Source organism: Elephas maximus, chromosome 20 (assembly GCF_024166365.1).
Source record: "Elephas maximus indicus isolate mEleMax1 chromosome 20, mEleMax1 primary haplotype, whole genome shotgun sequence".
NCBI classification, from domain to species: domain Eukaryota; kingdom Metazoa; phylum Chordata; class Mammalia; order Proboscidea; family Elephantidae; genus Elephas; species Elephas maximus.
In genome coordinates this window covers 26,971,162-26,990,465 of record NC_064838.1, presented here as the reverse complement: position 1 = coordinate 26,990,465, position 19,304 = coordinate 26,971,162, and the positions used below count along the sequence as shown (strand labels likewise).

Sequence of the window (19,304 nt, the reverse complement as noted above, 5' to 3'; positions counted from 1 at the left end):
GTCAGTTCCGAGTCATCGAGACCTCGTATGACAAAGTAGAGCTGCCTCACATGGTTCCCGAGGCTGTAATCTTTACGGAAGCAGACTGCCATGTCTTTCTCTCATGGGGTGGCTGGCTGGTAGGCTGGAACCACGGCCCTTTATGTTAGCAGCCAGCTCTTAACCCTGTTGCCACCAGGGTTCCTCAAGTAGTGCAAAGGATCAGGATTCCTGGGTTCAAATTCCTCTTCTGTTACTGGTGACCTTGAGAAAAGTCATCAACCTGAGACTTAGCTTCCTCAATCAAATCATCAAGATCCCTTCAACTCAAAAATCCTATGACCCAGCAAGGTATAAAGTGATAGAAATGCAAATGACATGCAAATGAAGATCTCATCCTAAACAATTCTTACTCAGCACTGCAGCCCAGCCCATCCAGCTGGGGTTGGAACAGTTGCACACCCTGTGCTGTGCTAAGAATGTAAAGGGCTTTCTGTCATAAGCCAGAAAGCACCCAGTCTAAGGTATGTGGGATGTTTTATTTCCTTAGAACTTACAGGGTTGGCTGGGTGACTAAAGCAAAGCACAGAGGTGACCAAAACCCTTTATTAGTGTAATAATCCGTATATCCATCTCTCTGAATAACTGGCGCAGCTCTTTTAAAAATCGCCAATGTCACTGTTTCAACAATGTTTGCTAAAAATAGTATTTGAGTCTTGGGTTTTTAATTTGTTAGCACATTGTTCCTCGACATGAATTTCAAATCTATAGAGGCTCGAAGGAAATTTAATTAAAGGAGCGAAGATAACATTAGTTACAATACTACAATAGCTACAATGGCTGTAATTCTCAAAAGTGTATTGGATGATTCTGAAATAAGATAGTCGTTCAGTCATATTCATTACCAACAGTTGGCCAGGAGTTTTTAATCATATCATGTTTGCCATGATGAATTAATTTAGCAGCATGGTGATGTCTGTAGAGGTTTACATGAATGATGCCATGCCTATAGAATACATTGTTAGAAATGAGGGCACATATATTAATATATGAGTTCTTTTTTGGGGTTAGCCATTACCTTTCACTACCAAGTTTCCAGTACTGCTAGCAGTTCCAAAATGGTTAGTGGCAATGCAGGTGTAACTCCCAGCATCTGACTTAGTGACGTTGATAATTCTGAGGCTTCCATCTTCAGAAACGATAATTCTGAAATCAAAGCAAATAAACCCAAGATGGTAAATCTATTCTACATGACTCATTGCGAATGATTTCTCTTGTCTTTTCAAACCATAAGTTATGGCTGTATCAGTTAACAGTCTCATCTTTATTTAGGGTGTTTGTCTACAGCAACATAAATATAATTAGGATATGTCACTTGTTTGGTACTTTTAATAACTCTTCTTGCTAAAATGTTCTCAATATTCAGATGAGTTGTAATCATTTCTCCCTCTTTGGTAGCTATAGCCACATTATGCAAAGGGAAGGCTTACTGTTATGCAAAGGAAAGGCTAAAGGGAAGGCTTACTGTAGATCACTGCTGAGACTGCTAATAAGGGATAAGAAAAAAATCCCTTGATTGACCACTTTAGGCACTTTCATTGAAAGTGGTTTTTCTAGATGAGAGGTTCTAATTAAATAAGGCATTATTAAGCATATTTATGTTCTGAAATATGTCAGCCAATATAGTTTTAATGAGATGCAAGAAACGAACATAAAAAATTAAAATATTCCACAACTAAGTGTGACTTTGGCAGAATAGTTAATGTGGATTGTACATCTCTGGCCCAACAATGAGACCAACGTCTACTACCCAGGGGGAAGGCAACACTCCTGCTGACAGACACAGAAGCTGGGGTAGGAAGGATTTCAGAAAACCTTTTTTTCAACATGATTGTGGCAGAAGAGCAGGAAGATATCAAGATGCGTAAGACATACAGCCTGGCTTAGAAGCTGAAAGAGAAATAAGTAATGCACACAGATAGCTCGTTCAAGGTAAATGCTGGCTCAATCTCTACTATATATTTCAAATCTACCCACTTCTTTCCATCTCTTCTGCCACTTCCCTCTTGCTTCATAACTAGTGTGCCGATTTCTACTCTTGTCCCGCAAATCCGTTCTTCAGCTACTGGCCAGATGATCTTTTAAAAATATAAATAATATCACATCACTCCCTAAGTTTAGAGAGCTTTCCTTGGCTCCCCACTACACTCAGAATATATTCCCTTCTACTGTCTACAAAAGGATCCCTGGTGGCACAGTGGTTAAGCAGTCAGCTGCTACCCAAAATGTTAGGAGTTTGAACCCACCAGCTGCTCGGAGGGAAAAAGATGTGGCAGTCTGCTTCCATAAAGATTAAAGCCTTGGAAACCCTATGGGGCAGTTCTCTGTCCTACAGAGTCACTATCAGTCAGAATTGACTTGACAGCAGTGGGTTTGGGTTTTTGGTTTTAAGATATACAATGCCTAATGGATCTGGTCTCCACCTTTCTCTCTTCTACTTTATTTCATTCTAATCTTCCTACTCTTCGTGAACTCTAGTCAAGTTGGCCTTTTCAAAGTTCTAAGAGCATTTCACACTCTATCCTCCCTCATGGATTTTGCACTTGCTGTTTTTTTTTGTTCTCTCTCCTGCACCTGCACAGAGCTCGTGTGCAGGAGTCCTTGTGGTGGTTGTTGTGTGCAGTCAAGTCAATTCCAACTCACAGTGACCCTATAGGACAGAGTAAAACTGCCCCATAGGATTTCCTAGGCTGTCATCTTTACGGGAGGAGACCACCAGGTCTTTTCTCCCGTGGAGCTGCTGGTGGGTTCAAACTGCCAGTGTTGTGGTTAGCAACTGAGTGCTTAACCATTGCACCATCAGGGCTCATACAATAGTTAATGTGTGTCATGAATTGAATTGTGTCCCCCCCAAAATGTGCGTATCAGTTTGGCTGGGCCATGATTCCTGATATTGTGTGATTGTCCACCATTTTGTCATCTGATGTGATTTTCCTATGTGTTGTAAATCCTGCCTCTATGACGTTAACGAGGAAGGATGAGTGGCAGCTGTGTTGATGAGGCATGACTCAGTCTACAAGATTGGACTGTGTCTTGAGCAGGTTTCTTTTGGGATATAAAAGAGAAAAGTAAGCAGAGAGAGATAGGGACCTCATACCTCTAAGAAAGCAGTGCCTGAAGCAGAGCATGTCCTTTGGAGCCGGGGTTCTTGGTTGGAGAAGCTCCTGATATATTCCCTTCTGTGATATATAAAAGGAGCCCTGGTGGCACAGTGGTCAAGCAGTCAGCTGCTAACTGAAAGGTCAGCAGTTTGAACCCACAGCTGCTCAGAGGGAGAAAGATGTGGCAGTCTGCTTCCATAAAGACTAAAAAAAAAAAAAAAAACCCAGTGCTGTCGACCATAAAGACTACAGCCTTGGAAACTCTATGGGGCAGTTCTACTCTGTCATACAGGGTCACTATGTGTTAGAATAAACTCGATGACATTGGGACTGGCTTTTTTGTTTTTGTTTTCTTTTAAGGAGACTTGGTAGTGCAATGGTTAAGCACTTGGCTGCTAACTGAAACGTAGGCGGTTCAAGCCCACTAGCTGTTCAGTGGGAGGAAAGATCTGGAGATCTGCTCCCGTAAAGATTACAGCCTGGGAAACACCATGTGGTAGTTCTCTGTCCTATAGGGTTGCTATGAGTTGGAATCGACTCAACATCACACAACAAAAACAGTTATCTCTCTTTTTAAAAATAGTGTTCTCTTATTTAGTCATTTGTACAAATGGGGAAAACCTGGACTCTTAATATACTTTCGTTTAATATAGTAATTAAATCAGCCTTCTTTTTGTATTTCGAGTATCATTTCTGACAAGGTGAAGTCAATATCAAACGAGCTAAGTCGTCCCAAGTCAATGCACAGGACACAACGTGGCCCTTTGCTCACTCTGTCCACAGAGACACACACAACAGTTGCTTCGTAAAGATCATCTGGTACCTCCTCGGCCGAAGAGCAGGGGTACTGACAAAAACAGAGTGACGATCCAATCCTAATTACCTCAATAATCATTCTAAACTTTCAAATCCTTTATACCACCTAACAAAAATAGCTTTAAGGGAGTTAATCATATTCCTATTTATAAAATAACTCACTAGAAATTATGAAATGTTGATATATGAAAACTCAACTAGTAAGGTGACTTTTTTTTTTTTTTTTGGATGTAGAGTCATTTTGTTCCAAGCTGTAGCAAGGCCTGGGACATATTAAACACTCTGAAGGGCGAGTTAACTCTTGCAAAGCATGTTGTTGTTGTAAGGTATCATAGAGTCTATTTTCAACTCATAGCAACCCCATGTGACAGAGCAGACCCGCCCCATGAGGTTTCCTAGGCTATAATTTTTACGGAAGAGCTCTGGTGGTGCAGTGGTTATAGTGCTTGGCTGCTAACCAAAAGGTCAGCTGTTTGAATCCACCAGCAGCTCCTTGGGAGAAAGATGTGGCAATCTGCTCCCGTAAAGGTTACAGCCTTGGAAACCCTATGGGACAGTCCTACTCTGTCCTATAAAATTGCTCTGAGTCACAATTGACTCGGCAGCAGTGGATCTGTTTTGGGTTTTAATATTTATGGGAGCAGATTGCTAGGTCTTTATCCCACCCAGGCAGTGGGTGGGTCTGAACTGCCAATCTTTCAGTCAGCAGCCGAATGCTTAACCGTTGCACCACCAGAGCTCCTTTTCAAAACCCAAGGGCCTATTAATAGTTTACATTATTTAAAACACTATCCTTATATTCCCAAAACTTGAAGCCACATCTTCTATTACACTGTATAATGCCAAAGGATATGAAAAAGGAAACAAGGATTTGTCACTAGATGACCTGGGCTCTATTCCTTGACCCTGATATTTGTTAAGTGTATAATTTTGGCCAAATTACTTAAGCTCTGACAAGGGGTTTCAGCTTTGGCACTGCTGATACACTGTACCAGATAATTCTTTATCCTTGGGAAGATATGTAGCAGAAGTCATGCCTCTACCCACTAGACTCCAGCATTCTCCGCCAGTCAAAAACCTCTCCAGACACTGCTAAATGTCCTCTGAAGGGCAAAATTACCCCTGTTAAAAATTACTGAGTCTCTTTGGTTAATGTGCTTGGCAGCTAACTAAAAGGTTGGAGGTTCAAATCCACCCAGAGGCACCTTGGAAGAAAAGGCTGGTGATCTACTAAAAAAAATCAGCCATTGAAAACCCTATGGACACATGAAAAAATTGCCATCGGAGAGATACAAATCAAAACCACAATGAGACATCATTTCACTAAAAGTGGCTAAGATAACAAGCAAAAAAAAAAAAAAAAAAAACCCAAAATAACAAATGTTGGAGTGCATGTAAGGAAATTGGAACCTTATCCGTTGCAGGTGGGAATGCAAAATGGTAGTCACTGCGAAGACACTGTGGCAGTTCCTCAAAAAACAAAAAATAGAACTACCATGTGATCCCGCAATTCTTTTGGGTATACCCCAAAAGACTTGAAAGCAGAGACTCAGAGACTTGTATACCAATGTTCATTACAGCACTATTCACTATAGCCAAAAGGTGGAAACAACCTAAATGCCCATCAACAATGAATGGATAAACAAAATGTGGTACATACGTACAATGGAATACTACTCAGCCAGTAGGAGAAATGAACTCTTGATACATGCTACAATATGGATGGAGCTTGAAGACATTATGATGAGTGAAATAAGTCAATTACAAATGGGCAAATATCGTTTGGCTTCACTTATATAAAAACACAAGAAAAGGTAAATATATAGAGACCAAAGTTTATTAGTGGTTACCAGGGGTGGCGGGGGTGGGGGTGGGGGGTTGCTGCTTACACAGTACTAAATTTTGGTTTATGGTGATTGAAAATTACATTGCTTAAGGGTAGGCTTGCACAACTGATTACTCTTAAGTGCTGTCAATATGTTGTACACCTGTAAAAAGTTCAACTGGGAAAAGTTGTGTGACAGACATGTTTACAACAACAACAAAAAAGTAGCTGCTAAGCCTGCTTATTTACAACCAAACACATCATGGGATTTGGTTCCTTGGTTTGGAGGTTTAGGGTCATGGTTTCATGAGAATCCCAGTTATTTGTCCTAATAATGTGCTGAGGGCTTCTGTTCTACCTCCTAGTTCTTTGCGTATCTTCAGGTCTTAAAAGCTTGCAAGTAGCCATCTAAAAAACAATTGGTCTTTATTCGCCTGGTGCAACAGAGGAAGAAGGAGAGTCAGGAATAGGAAGAGGGTTTGAACGTGTGGCTAATTGCCTCCATGAACAACTGCTTCCTTTGCCACGAGACCAGAAGAAAAGATAGTGGTGACCATTACTGGACATTTTGATCAAAGATTCACAGAAGAATCCTGATCACAAGGAGGGAAGTTTTGAACAGAATTTCGCATTCTCACGGACTGCAGACATTCTGGAGACATGGAAGCTGGATGGGTCCCTGAAACTGTTGCCCTGCGATAAGCTTAAGCCTTGAATCAAAAACATCCTGTAAAGCCTGCTTAAAACCAAACAATAGTTTAGCTTAACTAGTAAAAAGTATCTGCTTTGAGCATTACACTCTTTTAAGAACTATCTATACGGGATAAAATTGACAAGAGTAACTACAAAGATCAGATAGGAAACTCAGGGGGCAGTGAGTTTATGTTAATAATGGAGGAACAACTCAGAAAAGGAAGGTGAGAATAGTTGCCCAACTTGAAGAACGTAATCAGTGTTACTGAATTGACCCTGTAGAAACTGTTGAATTGGTCTGTTTTGCTGTGTATATTCTCAACAACAGCAAAACTAAAAAAATACAGTAATGAACAAAACCAATTAAAAACCTGGCCATCATGGGGAAAAAAAAAATGATAAAGGTAAAAAACAAAAACTCCCATGGAGCACAGTTCTCTGTAACACAAACGGTCAGCATGAGTTGGGATCAACTCGATGGCAACAGTTTTTTTTTTTTTAAAGTACTGGGCTAAGTCAGTTTTGTTTTGTTTTTTTAATCTCACAGTGTGTTTATGGTGATTATCTTTGGTAAGGAGATAAAAGGTACATGAAAAGTTCCATTAACTGTAATGTGCTCTACAAATGTTTTTCCAATGTCATGTCCATCCCTGCTTCTTTATTTTTCCTTGCTTCCTACCTTTGGTATGTCACTTGCACCAAAGACACCCAACATATTGTTGCCACTCCAGCTGTGGGACCCAGATCCATCTTCACAGTCCTAGTACAAGGCCCTCTTTGTGCCTTTCCCTCAAACCTACCTATTCAATTCCCTATGGGCTTTGTGATATGATGAAGCAATTTTACAAATGACTTTTAATACTCATTTTTAAGATTTCAGTGGCTGACACTGACTTAATTTTAATCCTCCTGATGGTGTTTGCAAAGAGGTAATTAAAAGAGGTAATCCTCTAAAGCTAGAATTTCAGGCAACGGAGAATGTCAGTGAGGGAGACAACTGCAGAAGAGGTAACTTTTAGTTGTTGGGTGCTCTCAAACAACCCCACGTGACAGAATAGAACTGCCTCATAGGGATTTCTAGTCTGTAATCTTTTTTTTTTTTTTTTTAATCTTTATAGGAGCAAATCACCAGGTCTTTCTCCCACAGAGCCACTAGGAGGGTTCAGATAGCCAACCTTTTGATTAACTGGAAAAACAAAAAACAAAAAACAAACCAGCTGCTGTAGAGTCGATTCCGACTCATGGCGACCCTACAGAACAGAGTAGAAATGCCCCGTAGGGTTTCCAAGGAGCAGCAGCTGGTAGATTTGAACTGCTGACTTTTGGTTAGCAGCCAAGCTCTTAACCACTACGCTACCAGGGCTCCACCTTTTGAATAACTGTCCTTAAATCAAATCATAGTGCTGTAACTGCTTAGTGTTTCTAGATATAATCCAAAATTGGGGGTAATATGAAGTTAGAAGAAATTTTTATTTTGGGAAACTCGACCACTTTCTTATCCAAGCAACACAGTGTAGTGATTAAGAGCATAGACTCTGGAACAAAACCATTTTGGTTCAGATTATACTCCTGCCACTTATGAGCTGTGTGGTATTGGGTATATTATTTTCTCTGTGCCTAGGTCTCCTTATTTGAGACAATGGAATAATAAAATAAGTAGGTCTCATTGGGTTAAGCAGATGTGCAGTGTGTAGAATACAGTCTGACATACAAAATGCACTACATAAGTGCACGAGCCACAGGTTCTGTTAAGAGAGCCTCTGCATCCTCCTTGATCCATTGTTTTAACATTTAGAAAGGATGCTGTTAAGGCTAAGACTGTTGTCAAGTAGTTCTGTCCCCTCTGAAATCCTACAGCACTTTAATGAAGCATATGAATGACACCAAGTAGTCATACAGATAGAATGAAAAAATTGGACCCATTCATTCACGGCTATTTACCAGGCCTTGTGTTAGATACTGGGGATACAGAGAAGTGAAAGTTACAGTTTATATTCTCAAGAAGTTCAAAATAAATCAGAAGGACTTTAGATGATTATGTGTCTAGAACTAATGCCAATGCATTACATGCTAAAATACACACACTTTTAAAAGTGCATAGAAGGGACTTTGCTTTTTCTAATGGGGATGTTGTCTCTCCCAATATCTAGCTGTAAAGATGGGCAGGGACCCAGCACTGACCATTCAGAAGACCCTATTCTCTTGTCTACTGTGATTGGTTTACAAACAGGTATGCCACCACAATCCCTGGGTGGCACAAACTGTGCTTGACTACTAACCAAAAAGTTGGCAGCTCAAACCCAGCTGGTGGTACCACAACAGAAAGGCCTGGTGATCTGCTTCCGTAAAGATTACAGCCCAGAAAACTCTATGAAGCAGTTCTATTCTGTGACACATGGGGTCGTCATAAGTTGGAAACGACTTGACGGCAACGGGCTTTTTTTGTCTTTGTTTTTGGTGCCACCGCGGCCTGGAGTTATCTGAAGAAATAATTGCTTTTTGCTGGGATTATTAAATTTGGAGGGTGGGAATATGCAGCTGTTGTCAGTCATCTTGCCCAGCATATAGAGAAAGTGTGATTACGGAAGTTCAAGCAAAGAGCCCAAGAGGGAGAGAGGGGGAAGATGCAGAGAACTTTTGACATCTTTGAGGCTCTATTTCCATCCATGTCTGAAGCCAACAGCATCCCTTGGATGTCCCAGTTATAGAAGCCAATAGTTTAAGATGTGATGAATTCGACATTCAGCCCTTATGACTGGAGGAGTCCAATCACTTAACACGTTCAGTTGAAAGCAGCAACAGAAGTGGAGACAAGTGGATGAAGTCTGCAGACACTGTGATGGGCCCATCTACAGCACTTATTAATAGAAGACTAACGAATTCTGTTATGGAAGGATAACCACAGAGTTCCGAGCATGAAAAAAATCAACCAGATCGTTCTTCATACACAGCTGTATCATAAATGTTTGGTTATTTATTTCTGCATATAAAAGCTAGGTATACAATTTGGCCTGTTGCTTTTAATTTGTTTTATGAGACTTTTATGAGTGAGGAACTAGCCATAAAGCCAGCATTTGGCTTTAGTGTGTTAATTTGAACTAACTCAAGGAACTCTTGAAATGCAACCAAAAACTAATATTTAGATACTTGCTTCCTTTCACTTTGGATCCTATTTAAACCTTTTTTTTTCCTCATGACTATAATGCCTGAATCTAATCCAGGGGTAGTTTTATTTACATGTCTGTTTCTTGATGAAAGTTCAAAGTTTCTTTTGTGTTCCATTTCACCTTACTCTTCCAACAATCAAAATGCCCTGTAACTATTACCTTGATATTGAACTTGGAACTCTTCCTAATAAGACTCATGAATAGTGATAGAGTTAGATAAAAAGAATTGAAAAGGTAAATCCTTCCCTGGCTTAGAATAGGTTAGCACTGACCTACCTGTGGGCTCTTTTTAAATCATTGATAGTATCAGAGAGGAGTCAAAGATGATAAAGCAGCAAAAAGAAAGGCGTGACACAGAACTTAATTTTCCTGACATGACAAAAGGTCATCTAATTTACAACATAGCAAATTACCTATAATGTAGGGAAGGTGTTGGTTCCCCCCTGCCACTGGGAGATTTCCGATTCATAGAGGATAGGAGCATATCTGGAATTATGAGATAAATTGAATCTCTTTCTTAATATGAGGCTCTGTGTTACAGTCATTGAGGAGCTGACCTTGTCAGTCTTATAAATCAAATCCAGTCTGGGGATGTGGGACCTTTAAAAGTGCTGATCTTTTCTTTTTGGGGGCTTTAGTAACAGATGACAAAAGCTGCCAACTCCACAATATTCTATCACCCTAAAGAGAAGGGTTATCTCAAAATGGTGACCCATGATATTCTGAGTAGTTCTGCATGGAAGCTGAACTGCTGGTGAGGGAGGTGGCATATCCTCGCCTGTCTTTGAGTCATACGGAAAAATGTCCCTTATAAGTAAACTGCTTTAGAATACAACTTAGAAAATCACTTCCTCTACTGTGCAAAAAGGGGACTTAAGAATAATACTTCCCTTTCACAGGTGCACACATACACATACACACACGCATGTGTGTATGCATACACACACCCACACAAAGAACGTTCCCAACGGTTAACTTACTTAAATTTTAAATCATCTTTAGCATTGTTAGATTAGGGATAACATAGCTCATTTACACTTATATGTAATTAAAATAATCTCAAAGGGTCATAAAAGGCTTTTCTTCTGTACATGATAGGTTCCAGAAACAGCATTTGAAAGTTGAAGCCCTGGAAGTGAAACAATAAATTTATGCACTATAAGGGAGATTAATATTCCTCGAGAGCCCAGATATATTATAAAACACCAAATATGGCTAATTTTGTCTCCACCACCCATCTGTCCGTTTGTCATACTGTGGTGGCTTGCATGTTGCTGTGATGCTGGAAGCTATGTCATTGGTATTTCAAATACCAACAGGGTCACCCACGGTAGACAGGTTCTAGGGGAGTTTCCAGACTAAGACAGACCAGAAAGAAAATCCTGGTGATCTACTTCCGGAAATAAGCCAATGAGAACCTTATGGATCACAACAGAATACTGTCTGATATACTGCCGGAAGGTAAGCCCCCTAGGTTGAAAGGTACCACAAAAGCCACAATTGACTCAAACACACCAAACGATCATGAAGATGGCACAGGACTGGGCAATGTTTTATTCTGTGATACATGTGGTCACTGTTATGGATTCAATTATGTCCCCCCAAAAATCTGTGTAGCAATTTGGCTGGGCCATGATTCCCAGTATTGTGTGGTTGTCCTGCATTCTGTGATTATAATCTTATGTTAAAGAGGATTAGGATGGGAAGGTCACATCCCTGATCCAATGTGAAAGGAGTTTCCCTGGGGTGTAGCCTGTGCCACCTTTTATCTCTCAAGAGATAAAAAGGAAACGGAAGCAAGCGGAGAGTTGGGGACCTCATACCACCAAGAAAGCAGTGCCGGGAGCAGAGCATATCCTTTGGATCCGGGGTCCCTGTGCAGAGAAGCTCCTAGTCTGGGGAAAGGTAACGAGGAGGCCGACAGAGAGATAAAGCCTTTCCCTGGAGCTGACGCCCTGAATTTGGACTTTTAACCTACTTTACTCTGAAGAAATAAATTTCTCTTTGTTAAAGCCATCCACTTGTGGTATTTCTGTTATAGCAGCACTAGATGACTAAGACAGTCACCATGAGTTAGAGCCAACTTGACAGCAATTAACAGCCACAACAATAACAAAGAACTGCTACTTTTCAGCTAAAACAACCTGGCCAGATGCTGGAGCTTTCATAGGAGGCCCAGCCCCAAGCAGAAGTAGACTGTTGGCCTCAGGGGCCACCAGTGAGGCCCTAGAACTAGGGAAGTTAAAGCAGGTATCCCCGAACTATGGGCAGTACAGGGCCAAATGTATGGCTCCTCATCATGTAACATGGGGAAGGACTGCCTAGCCACGTATGTGTGATTTGTTCTGATTTCCTGTTAATCTGATTTTCTGTGATTTGTAAATTTCCTGTTAATCCAAATAATTGGGCGATTTCCTATAAAAATCCATTACAGGCTATTCTTGACAAATGGGAGATAGGGAAAGACTGGCAAGAGATGCCCTCAGGACTAGAATGGGCTGGAGGGGAGAAGCAGCACCCCCTTTAAGGTGACGGGAGGCTTTCTAGCTTCCATTCATCCCTGGTTTGAACGGCTCATTAATGCTCCTACCTCACTCCTAAGGGCCTTTGAGATTGTGACCCCTTGCTTTAAATCGTCAGGATATGATGAGTAACTGGAGCAGGGTTTGTGGGCAGTCCTTGTAGCATCAGCCCACAACTCCCACCACCCTCTTTGATTTACCTCCACCCTGGTGGAAACGCTGGAAATCCTGGTGGCATAGTGTTTAAGTGCCACGGCTGCTAATCAAAAGTTTGGCAGTTCAAATCCACCAGGCACTCCTCGGAAACTCAATGGGGCAGTTCTACTTTTTCCTATAGGGTTGCTATGAGTTGGAATCAACTCGACGGCAATGGTTTTTTTTTTGCTTTTTTATATAGAGATAACAGAGCAATGCAGCAGGAGGGGAAATTGGGTGCCAAGAGAGGAACTCCACCAGGGCTACTCTGCCTCCCATACGAGCATGCGGGGAGAGTGACACAGAGTAGTAGGCTTGCTTCCTGGCACCACCTCACATGCACACTGGTCACCCTCTCCCTGCCTTTGTGGGGCCTGACCCTATTCCTTGGTGCCCCAGAGGCATGGTGGATAAAAGCTCGGCTGCTAACTAAAAGATCGGCAGTTCTAATCTACCAGCCCTTCCTTGGAAACTCTATGGCGTCAGCCTAGGGTCACTATGAGTCGGAATCTACTCGCTGGCAATGGGTTTGACCCTATTCCTCAGAAGCAGCTAGCAGAGACTAGACATTAATGCTTCTCAGGTGATACATTAATAATGAAATATAGAATATAAAAGATAGTTTTGGGGTGGATAATGTACAGAAGTATAAAAGTCTAATGGAGAGGTGAGGGGAGAAGGCCTGCCTGCAATTGCAATTTCTTCTGTAATTAACCCCAGTTTGTTATTTGTTGGACTAAATAAACTAGATCTCCTATTCTTTCCATTTTCTGGCCAATTATTTAATATTTATTTTTCTATTAAAATTATAGCTGAAGTTAGAGGAGGTGTATGTATACCCCAAATGGTGGCCTATGGTTTTCTAAGCCATTCTGAATGGAAGCTGAACTGCTTTGGGGAAAGGCCGTGTCTTTACCTTGAGGTAATAGGAATACAACACCCATAAAATGGCCAGAATGTTGGAGGCGTATAGAGATGGCAAAGAAGAAATGGAGATAAAGATCTGTATATGCAATCCATGAACAAGAGAATTAGCCTGTGACGGACAGAGCTGGATATGCATTGAATTAGTTGAGCTGTCCCTGGCTTTGTGCCAGTTGAGAAATAAGAAAAGCCTGGTAGATAAATTGGCATCGGTGTGCTCTAGACATCAGCCTGCCTGACGGCGAATAACACCAAAACTTTGCTCTGAAGGTGAAAAATAAGAACTTGTTTTGGTCTGAATTTTCTTAGCTATTTTAATAAAATTCAAAAGATATTTTAACTTTTACCTAGAAATTTTGCCTGAGTTTATGTATTTAACTTCAAATGCGACATGGAAATTCTGAGCTTGATTGGTGGAGGTGAGTCATCTGATTGTAGAAAGAAATGTCATTTTGTGGCAATGTGCAGTTTATAAACAGTCCACTGAGAGTCCTAGAAGATGGTCTTCCTCCCCATCCTAAGCAAAAGGTGGTTCAGGTTAAAGGTTTAAATGAATGTCATTGGGAAGAGGCTATATAAAAAAAAAAAACCAAGGGCAATTTCAGGTAAACCTGCCATTGACCTTTCCGTGTAGAGTCTCACTGGCAGAAATAGACCTCACTATTGACCAGACAGCCTGGTGACAAAGTTCCCTAAAAGATAATTTGCTTTCAGTTGTAAGATTTGGGTTTAATAAACCACTGAACAACCTGTGTATTTCAGTCTGCTGGGAGGACAACCAGAGGTTCAGGGTCTAGTGCCCTTGCCTGAAGCACTGCTCAAAAGAGAAAATAAACTCTTGCTTATTTAACCTGGTTTGATCCAGGTCTAACTTCTGCTGAACAATTTTAAAGTAAAAGCCCCATAAAATAACCTTGAAAGAACTATCTGCCCTCAGCTAAATGAGTATTAATTACAGTAGAATTAATTTTAATTATTTTTTGTCAGTTTGTTGTGCTGTGGTGGCTTGCATGTTGCTCTGATACTGGAAGCTATGCCACTGGTGTTTCAAATTCCACTAGGGCCACCCATGGTGGACAGGTTTCAGTGGAACTTCCACACTAAGACAGATTAGGAAGAAAGGTATGGTGATGTACTTCTGAAAATTAGCCAGTGAAAACCCTATAGATCTCATGAATGTTGCCCAGTGTTGGAAGATGAGCCCCCTGGGTTGGAAGACACCTAAGATACACAGCGGCTTCAACAATGGACTCAAGTGTACCAATGGTCATGAAGATGGTGCAGGACCAGGCAATGTTTTGTTCTGTTGTACACAGGTCATCATGAGTCAGAGCTGACTCGGTGGCAACTAACAACAACAACAATTCTTTGTGACACAGTACATGTATGGATTAGGGAAATACTTTGCTTGGGCCAGTAAAACTTTTGTAACTATATTTATCTGTATGGTTAGCATCTAACACTGGAAACACCATTTTTTTTGGAGAAATAAATACAATAAAGGGAGTGTTTTTGTCTAAAATCCCTTTCTTAAATTGCTACCTTTAATTTATGCAGGATATCTCCCTGTCCCCATTAATATAAGATTTAGAATTCCTTTCTTCTGGGAACTTAAATGCATTTTTTTGGGGTGTGTGTTCTAATGTCAAATGTTGAAATAGCTTTTTGTTACGTTGAGAAATCTGTGTCTCTACCAATATCTGAAAGCAAAAGAAAAAGTAAAGAATGTTAAAAGAAAATAACTTCTACCCCTAAGTGACTAAAATGCCTGGAAGACAATATTAATTATTATCAGAAATTAATTCACGCATTAATTATTAATTATTAATCAGAAAAGGAGGCCAGCTATATAGAATATGTAACTTAGCAAGCAGGGGAGGTTTCTACAACACAGGGAATGTTTGCCCACACTAGCAAAATGTTTTAATTTTATTGTGTACCCAATTCACAGCCCCATGGTAATTGCAAGATCAGGGTTTGTTTGTTTCAACCCCTGATAGCTGCTCTTTGTAACACTTCTAAGTTAGGAAATCAAAGTGAAATCTCCTAGTTCATATACATTTCACAATAGACACCACCATCAAGGTTCAACCACTATCCCTAATGTGCCTCCCTGTTGGCACACAGGCTGCACTTCCCCTCCTTGCCTTCTGTAGAACCCAATCTCAGGGTCATCTTAGAGTCATACAATCCAGGTTCATCTCAACTCTGCACCATGTTCTCAACTCTGCACCATGCTCACAATTTCTGCCACATTCACGTGCCACCAGATGGCTTGAATCCTTGCCTTAGTATTTTCTAGACATATGATTTGGGAAAGTCTTTTAGCTACTCTGAGCTGTAGGGTCGCTACGAGTCAGAATCGACTCGACAGCACCGGGTTTGGTTTTTTGGTTTTGGAAGCTCCAGTTTGCTATCTCTAAATTGGGGGTAATAATAATATCACCTTTGCTTCAGAGGGTTTTTGAGCAGGTTAGAAGTTATAATACCTGTGAAACATTTAGAACTGTGGCAGGGCATAGGAAGCACCCCCAGCTAATGTTAGTGCTAATTATTATTTTTGGTAATATTATTTTCACCATTATTATCATAAGTAATAGTCACTTAATATTTTCTTTAAATTACTCAAATTTTGGAAGTAAAAAATAATTGATTAAAGCAAACTTTATACCACTACTGTAATTAGAAACCAATATCACTTGCTATAAATTGAAGACAACCCTAAAAATTTATAATATAAAATAATATTAAAAAGATGCCTAAGTTATCTCATTCTAGCTAGGTATGGCCTGCGAGGATTCTGAGCTTGGGGTTTTCTTTTTCTTTGGTAAAAGGGGGATTACCAAGGGTTGAAAAAGTGTTAAGACATACTAAGACTAAATTCAGTTTCCCTTGATACACTCAAAAGGAGTAACAGAGAACTATGTGGTTCAGTATTACTTAATGCCTGTATACTATGTACTTACTGCCTAAGAACATCTGAGTACTTGGCGGGGTGCAATTCCTATTCTTTGTGAAATACACATCTATTTCAGTCATGCTCTCATGATTAAGTTTCTTCTACAATATCCTGACCCAAGTGGACCATCAGCCTATGCTGGGTAGGTCCTATTACTGCATATTCATTATTTCCAAGGTAGCCCATTCTACCCACACGGTGTTATTTGTGTTGTTGTTAGGTGCTGTCGAGTCAATTCCGACTCACAGCGACCCTATGCACAACAGAATGAAACACTGCCTGGTTCTGTGCCATCCTCACAACTGTTGCTATGCTTGAGCCCACGGTTGCGGCCACTGTGTCAATTCATCCTGCTGAGAGTCTTCCTCTTTTTCACTGACTGTCTACTTTATAAGCATGATATCCTTCTCCAGGGACTGATCTCTCCTGATAACATGTCCAAGTATGTGAGATGTAGTCTCGCCATCCTTGCTTCTAAGGAACATTCTGGCTGTACTTCTTCCAAGACAGATTTGTTAGTTCTTTTGGCAGTCCACGGTATATTCAATATTCTTCGCCAACACCACAATTCAAAGGCGTCAATTCTTCTTCCGTCTTTCTTACTCATTGTCTAGCTTTCACGTGCATATGAGGTGACGGAAAACACCATGGCTTGGGTCAGGTGCACCTTAGTCCTCAAGGTGTTTTTTTTAACACTTTAAAGAGGTCTTTGCAGCAGATTTGCCCAATGCAATGTGTCTTTTGATTTCTTGACTGCTGCTTCCATGGCTGTTGATTGTGGATCTAACTATAATGAAATCCTTTACAGCCTCAATCTTTTCTCTGTTTATCATGATGTTATTTATTGGTCCAGTTGTGAGAATTTTTGTTTTCTTTATGTTGAGGTGTAATCCGTACTGAAACCTGCGGTCTTTGATCTTCATCAGTAAGTGCTTCAAGTCCTCTTTACTTTCAGCAAGCAAGGTTGTGGCATTTGCATAATGCAAGTTGTTAATGAGTCTTCCTTCAATCCTGATGCCCCATTCTTCTTCATATAGTCCAGCTTCTCGGATTATTTGCTCAGCATATGGACTAAATAGGTATGGTGAAAGGATACACAACCCTGATGCACACCTTTCCTGACTCACATGGTAGTTATCATATACGGCCTCAATATACAATAACCCCATTGATCCAAAGCTCTTCCAGAAATCAGGACTCAGTTCCTATGCTTCATTTAATCCTTTATATACAGATAGGCACACAGTAAATATGTTGATTACTGAATTAAATTTCATTTAGTCTTGAAAATTTTAGAGATATTAGCGACAACTCCTGGGATTTTGGAGTCTGAGTTCTTAAGTTTTTCGTGGTAGTGGGGGTAGGTCAGAGACCTGTTAAGAATTTGAAGGAAATTATAACATTTTGGGGGAAAAAAAAAAAACGTATACACGCACATTGTTTTGGAAATTTTACAGGCCCCCCGAGGGCCACTCTAGAGGGAAGTTGCGGGTCAGTGGTAGAATTCTTGCCCTCCGTGCAGGAGCGCTGAGTGTAATTCCTGGTCTAGGCACCGCAAGCGCAGCCACCACCCATCTGTCAGTGGAGGCCTGTGTGTTAATATGATGCTAAACAGATTTCAGCGGAGCTTCCAGACTAAGGTGGACTGGGAAGAAAAGGTTTGGTGACCCACTTCTGAAAATCGGCCAGTGAAAACCCTATGGATCATAACGGTCTGATCCCATTGTGCATTGGGTTGTCATGAGTTGGGGTCCAACTCAATGGCAGCTGACAACCACAAAGCCCCTCTATACAGTCCATGTCACAAAACTGCAAAGACAAATCACTGACCTGGGGTAAGCAGAGATGTTACTGAAAATCTTACTCGTGAAGGTATTTAAGTTATACTATTTTCTATAAAGCTCTGTAATAAATTCTGTGTGCCGATGCTAATATTTGGAATTATTTTTAAGTGCTCTGTACTCTCGTGTTTATTTCGCATGGGACAAATTTCCATGATCCACCTTAGGGCTGTTTTCTCTCAACAAATACTCATCCAAGTGTCACGTGAAAAATGAAGACAAGGACTTGGTTGTTGTAGCTATTTTTTTTTGCCCAGATGGCAAAGAAAGCTATTTCTTTTCAAGGAAGAGTCTTTATTCTTTTCAGACAAACCATCTAAAACGAACTGTGGGTTCTTTCACATATGCATGTGAAAGCTAGACAATAAGTAAGAAACACTGCAGAAGAATTGACGCCTTTGAATTGTGGTGTTGGTGAAGAATATTGAATACACCATGGACTGCCAAAAGAACTAACAAATCTGTCTTGGAAAAAGTACAGCCAGAATGTTCCTTAGAAGCAAGGATGGCGAGACTACATCTCACATACCTTGGACATGTTATCAGGAGAGATCAGTCCCTGGAGAAGGACATCATGCTTATAAAGTAGACAGTCAGCAAAAAAGAGGAAGACTCTTATCAGGATGAATTGACACAGTGGCTGCAACAGTGGGCTCAAGTCACATAGGTAATGGGTTCCAATAAATAATTCTCATGATGACAGAATGTTTAAGAAATTGATATATGGGTCATCTCCTATTTAATAGCCAAAATCTAGAAGGATCTTTTCTGAATTCCAAAGGGAAGTTAATGATAGAAAAAGTGAGGAGCTTAAGAAAGGAGGAGGAAGCTCTTATTATTAAAGGTGTCTTGGTCTAGGGGCAGAGGAGAGTAATTGAGACATGCCAGTGACAAAAAGAGTTGGATAAGGATATGGGGTAGGGAGGAGCAATTGAAGAGAACAAATCGTTGTGAACCTAACCTAGTTAAAGCAAAGAAAAGGACAGGATAGTATGTGAACAAACTTGTACTGTATGTGTATAAAAATAGTTTTCTGTCAGATCTACTTCTAATAATCTAATAATCAGCACATCAAATTTCTTGGAAAATCTGATAAATTAGGCTTTTGTCTAAATGCTAAACTCAAAAGAATGATGAAAGGAATATAGTAATCCTGAAATCACTGATAACCTCAAGCAAAAACCCAAGTGTGCTACAATTATTTTCAAAGAATCCAGCAGTG

At 40.5% G+C, this 19,304-nt stretch overlaps 1 protein-coding gene across 7 annotated transcripts in view; it reads right to left on the bottom strand.

The window, feature by feature from the left end:
- The window catches only part of CNTN4 (contactin 4), a 1,107,632-nt gene that overhangs the window by 106,133 nt on the left and 982,195 nt on the right, over window positions 1-19,304 (bottom strand). For all 7 annotated transcript variants that reach the window (XM_049862392.1, XM_049862391.1, XM_049862390.1 and 4 more), the window contains one exon: window positions 1,058-1,185. In XM_049862392.1, coding sequence (XP_049718349.1) covers window positions 1,058-1,185 — 128 coding nt within the window. The remainder of the gene's footprint in view (window positions 1-1,057; window positions 1,186-19,304) is intronic.